Source organism: Tauraco erythrolophus, chromosome 16 (assembly GCF_009769465.1).
Source record: "Tauraco erythrolophus isolate bTauEry1 chromosome 16, bTauEry1.pri, whole genome shotgun sequence".
NCBI classification, from domain to species: Eukaryota; Metazoa; Chordata; class Aves; order Musophagiformes; family Musophagidae; genus Tauraco; species Tauraco erythrolophus.
Genome location: NC_141480.1, coordinates 9,930,694 through 9,939,508, shown reverse-complemented (window position 1 = coordinate 9,939,508; position 8,815 = coordinate 9,930,694). Strand labels below are relative to the sequence as shown.

At 63.2% G+C, this 8,815-nt stretch overlaps 1 protein-coding gene across 1 annotated transcript; it reads left to right on the top strand.

Annotated features, from left to right (window-relative positions):
- The first annotated feature begins 1,171 nt into the window (after positions 1–1,171).
- RNF44 (ring finger protein 44) lies at positions 1,172–5,176 on the top strand. The gene is made up of 10 exons (XM_086621349.1): positions 1,172–1,359; positions 1,764–1,980; positions 2,494–2,661; positions 2,866–3,042; positions 3,241–3,402; positions 3,481–3,605; positions 3,756–3,843; positions 3,990–4,111; positions 4,236–4,335; positions 4,615–5,176. The coding sequence occupies exons 1-10, from the start codon at positions 1,253–1,255 to the stop codon at positions 4,675–4,677; spliced, it is 1,329 nt and encodes a 442-aa protein (XP_086477475.1). The 5' UTR covers positions 1,172–1,252; the 3' UTR covers positions 4,678–5,176.
- The last annotated feature ends 3,639 nt before the right edge of the window (positions 5,177–8,815 follow it).

Sequence of the window (8,815 nt, the reverse complement as noted above, 5' to 3'; positions counted from 1 at the left end):
GCCTGTGGGAAGTCAGTGGCCACCTTGTCCTGCCTCGCTTCTCTGGGGGGGTTGGACATTCATGGGGCCAGGGGAGAGCCCTCTTGGGGCCTGGGGAAGCACAACTCTGCACGCTGACGTCTCCTCTGTGCAGCGCTGAGCTTTGTCGGGACTTGGGGGCCGGGCTGTGCGGCAGGAAGGGACTCTGGCACGGGGACACCAGCCAGACTGGATGTGGGAGGGGAGATGGGCCAAGGCCATGTTCCCACTGCCCCCTGCCCGTGGGGGTGGATGGCTTCAGCCGCAGCCTGTGCCTGTCCCCACCTCCGCGGGGACGTGTGGCTGTGCGTCCTGAGGTGCACAGACTGAGCCAGAGGAGGGCCGTGAGCCCCGCTGTCCCCTGCCAGCCCCCTGTGCCTGTCACCAGGGCAGCAGCGTCAGTCCAGAGTAGGATGTGTGGGAGCCCAGCAAGAGAGAGCAGCCTCTAGAGCAGCACTGGAGCCCACCTTGGCCAAGGACACACTGGAAACCTCCCCACACTGCGGTCCCAGCTCCCCATCGGCTGGCGAGCAGCCTGGGATGCTGCCACAGCCACAGGGCCCTTCGCTACTCGCTTTCCTCTGTCCCAAAAAAAGTGTTTCTCTCTCATTCAATGTTTGTGTCTTGCATGAGGGTTGGCTCTGACCATGCAGCGGAGGGACGGTAACTGGGTAACCAGGAAGGGACACTTCCTAGCCCACCCAGGGCTGCATCCAGCTCTGGGAGGTGGCGTGGGTGCATGTCTAGGTCCTGGGAGCTGCAAGAGCTCTAGTCATAACATTACCATCCTGCAGGGAGGGAGTAGCAGGCTCCGCTGCATGGGGACAGTGGCACTGCGGTGGCTTGGAGTCACTTGTGTGGTGCAGGTGGCAGGGCTGGGCATGGGCAGGGTGGCCTGGCTCTGGTGTGGAGGGGTCACGGACAGGAGCTAGGTGGGGTGCAGCACCCTCCCCACACACACACACACCCCCACCCCGAGCATGTCTGCAGGTGCAGTGGCTGCCCCGGACTTGCTCTGTGCCTCTCCCCTCTAAGCAAGTGATGGGGAAGCAGGCTGGGGCGGTGCTGCCCAGGACTGGGGCGTGAGGAGGGCTTGGGGCTCCTGCAGCCCTGTGCCGCCATGGGATTTGGGGTGCCGTGACCCGCTGTCCTTCTCGCAGGATCCAAGGTGCTGGTGTCTTGCCCTGCCTGGAGCCTGAGGTCCCACGTGCCCATCCGCCTCCCAACGTCACCAATGCGACCATGGGAACTGGCAGTGAATAGGCGGCCACCCTCTGCCCCTTTTAACCAGCGCCATTTCTTGGGGGGACCCTGCAGCAGCCCCGACCACTTCCGGCGAAGGTACGGGGCGCAGGGCGGTGTGAAGCCCCGTCACCCATGGCGTGTGGGGATGCGGGGCTGTTTCCGTGGTCCTGCTAGGGCAAGCCACCAGCTTCCGGGAGGCTTGGGGGGAGATGGTGACAGGGGAGCACGCCCACCTGGCCTGGCTGATGCGTCGCCAGGGAGCAGGGTCCCTTTTGTGCTGAGGATACGGGGGGGGAGGCGGCACATGCAAGGTGAGCAGAGGAGCTGGTTCTGGAGCTCCGCAGCCAGACAAGGAGCCTGGCCTGGTATGCTGACCCTGAACATCTTGTCCTGGGAGCTGGGCTGGCACTGACCTGCCTGTTGCCACCCTGCCCAGGGCTGCGGTGCCCCTGGCCTGGGGGTCACTCCTGCTCTGTTTCTCTTCTGCGGTGGCCCCGCAGCCCCCCTGCCAGGCGTCAGTGGGGACGACGCGACCGACCTCTGGCAACCCTGCTGGGCCAGGATGAGCCCCAGCTGCACCCTGCCTTCCCCCAGCAGACGCACATCCCTGTAGATGAGCCCCGTGCCTACGCTCTCCCCAGCACGCCGCCACGAATGCTTCACCCGGCCGCTCACCCACCCCACCAGAACCCATTCATGGTGGATCTGCATGACCAGGTAGGTGCTGCAGCCCCCAGCCCTAGTTCTGAGGGTTGATCCTATGGTGATCCCAGGCTGGTGTCCGGGGCAGTGGTCCCAAGAAATGTCCCTGGTTCCCCTCTGGCCAGTCGCTTGCTGCTGGGAGCAGCCAGCCCTGGGCTACTGGTGCTCTTGTGCTCTGAGCACTTAAGTCCTGGGGTCCCCCTGCCAGCTTCGACGGTCCCTGCTTCCAGAGGCTTGGGACAGTCCCTGCATCGGATTGTTCATGTCACAGCTGCCAGGCATTGTCCATGGTAATGGTGCTGGGCTGGAGGCTGTGCCAGACTGTCTGAGGGGAGCAAAGAGGGGTCCAGCACCCTCCTTGATCCCAGCCTGTGCTCAGCCCGCCTCCTCTGGCCACAGCAGTGGGACAGAGGTGCCAGGCGGTTGCATCCCAGTGCCGGGTGCTTGGCACCATGCTGTCACCCTGCCAGGATGGGGACACTCAGCTGGGGTTGTACCCTGACTGTGCCCTTGGCTCCTCGTCCTCAGGTGCACCAGGGACCTGTCCCTCTCTCCTACACGGTTACCACCGTCACGACGCAAGGCTTCCCCATCCACGCCGGCCAGCACATCCCTGGGTGCAGCACCCAGCAGCTCCCAGCATGCTCAGTGATGTTCAGTGGACAGCACTACCCGCTCTGCTGCCTCCCGCCCCTGGTGAGTCACGGTGGGGGACACCCATAGAGGACGCCTGGGGACAGCCTGAGCCATGGGTGCTTGGAGGTTGTGTGGGTACCCAGGCCCACTGGAGTGCAAGTTTTTGGGAGCATGGGGTTTGTTGGAGGCCCTGGGGAGGGGGCAGGGGTGCAGCCATGGCCATAGTGGGTGTCTGACTACTGTTTTTCTTTCTCTCCCCTGTAGCTGATCCAGGCATGCGCCATGCAACAGCTCCCCGTCTCCTACCAGACGTTCCCCCCCATCATCTCCAGCGACCATTACATCCTGCACCACCCCCCACCGCCAGTGCCCCCCCACCAGCCACCCCACATGGCCCCCCTGGGGCAGTTTGTACCTCTCCAAGCCCAGCACCCACGCATGGTGAGTCGGGGAAGGGGCACAGACTGGGGATGTGACGCACCCCGTGGCCCAGCAGAGACGACTTTGGGGTCTTGTCCCTCTGCGGCCCCCATGGGTCCGAGCTGGAGGTGGATGGGATGCCCAGGGTGCCTCCGTCCTGCTAGTGCCAGGCTGGTGTAGTTTGGAACCCCTCCCCCATCCTAACTGTTTCCTCCACAGCCTCTGCAGAGGATAGACAATGATGTGGACCTGCGAGGGGAGCAGCACCCCATCACGGGCTTCACGTACCCCCCGTCTCACCACGCTCCCACACTGTCCCCCTCCATGCCGCTGCATTACCTCCCTCACGACCCGCTGCACCAAGAACTGCCATTTGGCGTGGTGAGTCCTCGTCTCGTGGAGGGGCAGGGGGATGCCGTGGGGCTGGCACAGCTCTGAGTGCCCTGTCTCTCCCTGTAGCCATACCCCCACATGATGCCTCGGCGGCTGAACACCCAGCGGTACCGGCTGCAGCAGGCACTGCCCCCGCCGCCACCCCCTCCGCCACCACCCCCGTACTACCCGAGCTTCCTGCCCTATTTCCTGTGAGTACTCGGGCGGATACAGCGGGACACGTTGGACAGGGGTGGCATGGTGGTGCAGTGTTGGCACAGGCAGCTCTGCACCTCTGAGGATGCCGGGGTGGAGGTTGGGATTTGCAGCCCCATGCTGACTGACCCTTTCTTCCCTGCCAGCTCTATGCTTCCCGTGTCGCCGACGGCTGTGGGGCCCACGATCAGCCTAGACCTGGACGTGGATGATGTGGAGATGGAGAATTATGAGGTGTGCTAGCTCTGCTTTCCCACAGAGTGATGGGTCGGGAGAGGTGGGGGGGATTTTGGGATCACTCTGTCAGGGCAGGGAGAGCCTGGCGCGGTGCTGTGCCAGGGTGTGAGCCGAGGTGAGCCGGCCTCTGTGTCTCCCTCCAGGCACTGCTGAACCTGGCGGAGCGGCTGGGGGAGGCCAAGCCGCGGGGACTCACCAAAGCAGACATTGAGCATCTCCCGTCCTACCGCTTCAACCCTGAGAGCCACCAGTCCGAGCAGACCCTGTAAGTGAGCCTGGGCTGCGGGCGGGGGGCACAGGGGTGCTGGCGGGAGGACATGGGGGTGTCTGGCCAGGAGCCGGGAGCCGCAGGTGCGCAGCAGGGCCGTGCTGATGGCTGTTTCCCCCAGGTGCGTCGTGTGCTTCAGTGACTTCGAGGCCCGGCAGCTTCTCCGTGTCCTGCCCTGCAACCACGAGTTCCACGCCAAGTGTGTCGACAAATGGTTAAAGGTACTGCCCGTCCCCATGCCTGTGCCCACTGTGGGGCCTGAGGTGGCTTCTTGGGGTGCTGCCAGCACAGGGTGCTGCCTTTTGGGTGGCTTCAGTGCCATGCAACACAGGATGCACTGGGAGTGGGAGCCAAGCACCATGCCGGGCTGGATCAGACACTCCTGGGATAAGGCACACTGGAAGGTGCTGCCAGCCCTCAGTAGCGGGGTGCGGGGGGCCTGGGTGCAGCTGGTGCCGTGGGGTGCCTGCTCATTCGCCCCCATCTCTCCTTGCCCATAGGCGAACCGCACGTGCCCCATCTGCCGGGCAGACGCGTCGGAAGTGCAGCGGGAGGCGGACTGAGGCTGGCGGGCGCTGTGCCGCACAATTCGCTAGAGGACGAGGACGCCGGGCCAGGGGCGGGGGCTGCTGCCCGCTGCCAGGGCCTGACCCTGCGCTTACTCCCCTTCCCAAAGCCTCTCCTCGGATGTGGTGAGCATTGAGCAGTCCGGGCTCCCGGCCAGTCCTCCTCCCCGCCGGGGCACGGACTCGGCCGGATGCCTGCCCGCTGCGCTCCCGGGGCCCTGAATCGTGTTGTGCGGGAGGTGGGAGGCACATGGCTGTGCCCTCCGCGCTCCAAAGACGCTGTTGTTGCTCCCATCACTTTCCAGGTCTTTGTACTCGCTAGGGAATTAGTGTATTTTCCCTTTGTCACTTTTTTTTCCCCATGGTAGGTTTTTTCTTTTTTTTTTTCCTGTTTCCTTTCCTTTTCCGTCGCGTTTTTGGTTTCGTGGCCGTTCGACCGGCGGCGCGCAGGCGGCTCCTCCCCTCGGCGTTGCTCACGGAGGACGCGGGGAGGAGAGAGGGGAGCGCCGCGCCGCGGGTCCGGTGCCGGCGGCACCCGGAGGAGGTGGCCGGTGGAGCGCGGCCCAGGTGGGACACCAGCAACCCCGCAGCGCGGCCGGGGCAGGAATGCCTCCGTCCTCGCTCCCGCACGCAGCCCGGCGCGGCCCCCTCTCCCGCTTCGGCTGCCCCGGGGAGCCCCGGAGGGTTATGGCTGCTTGGGGTCTTCCGCAGTGGGAGGACGGTGCCGGCGCGGCCCCGGCCCCTCTCCCCGTTCATTCCGCTGTGCTCGGCTGGCACAGCTCCTGGGGCCGGGCCACGGGGCGTCCTGCGGGGCAGCCCAGAGGGCACCCCAGCCCTGTCCCCGTGGCCGCGGGTGTGCAGCGGCCCCGGTGTGCCGCCCGGCTCCCGCCGTTGTTTCTCTGTCCCGCTGCTGTAAATCGAAACAGCCCCGCGGCCCCGTCCTGCTGGCTGGACGGCAGGGTGGGGGGAGCCTCCAGCCGGCGGGCAGCGGGGGGGCTGGCGGAGCTGCGGCGGGTGTTCCCCGCTTCCCGGAGCGGGGGGGGGGGTATCCATAACCTTGTGGTGTATTTCCAGTGCTACCCCTGGCGCTGCCTTTCCGGGGGGGAACTGTGAGCAGCCCGCCGGCACCGCGCGTCCCCCTTGCCCGCACACGGGGCCGGGCGGCCGGGCGCCCCGTTGGCGCGGGGCTGGGGGAGAAGCCGCCTCGCCCACCGCCCCGCCGCCCGGCTGCAGCAACCCCGCGTGGCCGAAGTTGTTTTGCATGATTAATTAGCGAGGAGGGTGACGGGAGGCGGCGGCGGGGAGGAGAGAGCCGCCCTCCCCTGGCGGCGCCGGGCAGCCTGCGAGCGGACGCCAGCCCTATGTAAATGTTCACAAATATGCATGCATGTCTGACCAGCTTGGAACGTGGTCTTGGCTACGTCTAGCCGGCTGTGGGGTGAGGGGGGTGGGGAGAGGGGTTTTTGTGCTCAGCTGATACTGCCATGCACTGTACTGCACATGTCCGCAACGCCACAGCAGGACCGTGAGACTTTCAGGGCCGTCCCCGCGGGGCCTGCACCCCTCCGGGCGGGCGGCGGCGGCCGGGGGGCGCCCGCGGCGGCGGCGTGTGCAAGGGGACGGGGCGGGGGGGTGGGGGGGATGGGGGAGGCCGCTCCCCGCAGGGCGGGGGGCACCGGGCAGGGCTGGCCCTGGCCACCGCGCCGGGGCCGCGTGGGTGGGGCGGTGCTCCCCGCGCTGCCGTGCCATAGGCCTGGGGGTGCTGCCAATCACCGGGGTGCCGAGGTAGGCCTGCTCGCCATTGGCAGAGGGTCGTGCGCCGCCTCTGCCAATCGGTGGGCCTTTCCCAGCGCGCGGGTGGGCGGACCCCGGTCCCTGCCCAGCCAATCAGGCGCTGGGGGCAGCGAGCCGCGTGTCGCCGTTGGCCGTCTCCTCCGTCCCTCCCGCTCTCAGCCTCGGCGGCCGGCGCCCGCCGTGCGAAGCGTCGAGGCGGAGGGCCCCGGGCCGGCGCCGCCAGCTCCGCCGCGGCGCGGGTGCTGGCACCGCTGGGCTCGGTGCCCCCTGGGCAGGACCCCGGCCCCCTCCCCGTCCCTCGCTCAGTGACAGATAACCAAAGGAGTCCCCATGCCGCGCGGTGGCCTCGCGCCCCCGGAGACGCCCCCCCCCCACTCCTCCCCTCCCGCCCTCGCGGTGCCCAGGGAGCCAGGAAAGCCTTACGGTCCTTTGACGGCGACTCGAAAGCTCACAGCTCGTGTGCTGCAGAATTTATTCCAATGAGCAGCTAAAAGTATCATTTAAAAAAAAATAACAAAAAATTACAAAAAAAATACTAAAAACAATTATTTAGGGTGTTTGTGATTGCTGACTGCGCTGTAGATACCACTGTTTACCAATGATTTCCTGTGGTGGGATAGTGGACTGTTTACTGTTCTATTATACCAGTCCCCGGGCCCTCCGGTGGGACCCCCGCGGCCCCCCGGAAGGTGCTAGGACGTGTGTTCTGTGTTAGAAAGTTTTTATATATATATATATATATATAAATATATATATAATTTTTTTGCTCTGTTACTTGCACATTTTACAGTTACCTCATTTTTCCCATGTATGTATTTGAAAAAAGGCTAATATATAGAAAAAAAAAGGTTCTTAAAGCTCTAAAAGTGTTTGGTTTTTTTCCATTCCATTGGAATCATATTGGTTTTGTAGCATTTAACATAACTAGTATGTTGTATTATATATATGTGTATTATACTGATTGAAATTTTTAACAGATTTGTACTTTTTTTAAAATGAAAGTTGCTAGTTCTGCTTGACCAAGTAGTGCAATCATTATTTTTTTTAATGTTGTGGCTGATTTTGAGAGGGATATTCACTAATAAATGTATGATGTATACCAACGTGCTGCGCCCTGGCTCTTGTCTCCGTATGGGCAGGTGGAGGCTCATGGTGGGGTGGCCACGCTGCGTCCCCTGGGGGACTGAGGCCAGGCTGACACTCTGGGGGTCCCCAGGCTGCCACCAAGCACGTGGTAGCTGGAAGAGCCCCAAAGAGGGTACTTTGAGGAGAGGCCGGGGTGGAAGTTAAGAGCAGGCTGGGCCCTCTGCACCAGAGGGGACTGCAGTCCAGCAGCACTATGGACCCCCTCACTCCCACCCAGCGATCCTTTGCCGCAGTCCTGGATCTAGCAACACCAGCAGGGCACCTTCTACCTCTCTTACAGCCCAGCGCTCCACCATGCATGTGCCTAGCCAGGGGAGATGTGATCCCTGGGCAGGAAACCAGCACAGCCATGCTAGCCCCAGAGAGCTTCACCAGCCCCAGGCTGAGCAGCACAGACACATCCCCCTACACATGACAGACAGAGCACAGGAGCTCTGGCTCCCCAAGGCTAAACGCAGGGTTGCTACTCCCCAAACCATGCTGCTCCAGGAGGCTCCACAGCCAGAAAGGGAAGAGCTCCTCCTTTGAGAGGAAAATGAAGTATCTCTTTTCCCTATTGTAAAAGCCATACCAGGCCTTGGAGCTACCAGGAAAAGAGGATGGCTTCCCAGACCTCACAGGCTTCAAAAATGGTGGGGTTGGAAGGAGCTCCCTGCTCCACTCTGTGCTGCATGCAGTGTGCATGGTGACATCTCCAAAACAGGTGATGAGCAGGAGGGAAAGAACAGGCTCCTGCCACTTTCCCTTTGGGCAGGAGCTGATGGCACCACTCCACAGCCAGGACCAAGCCTCTGGGTGGAAGAAACCAAGGCATGCACCCACCCTTCTCCACACTGCACCTTGCCTGTATTTTTTTTTTTCCCACCTCTAACTTGATCAGGGAGGGCTGGTTCAGTCCTTTGAGCAAAGGAAGGGTTATCTCCCTCCTGCCCAGCCTCACCCCAGAGTTCATGCCACAGGCAGGCAGCACAGCAGCAACACCAGCACTGCCCTCCATCACAATGCACACACCATCTTACACCAACGGCTCTGCTGGCACAGAATTACCAACCCAAGGGCAGAAGCGAATTGTACTCACACTGGTGTGAGCAGTAAATTCCTGCAGAGCCACAGCAACTGGAACCCCCCTCCCTGGTGCTCAGCTGTGGCAGGGGCCCAGGCAGAAAGCATTGGCACAGACATGCTAGAGGCAGAG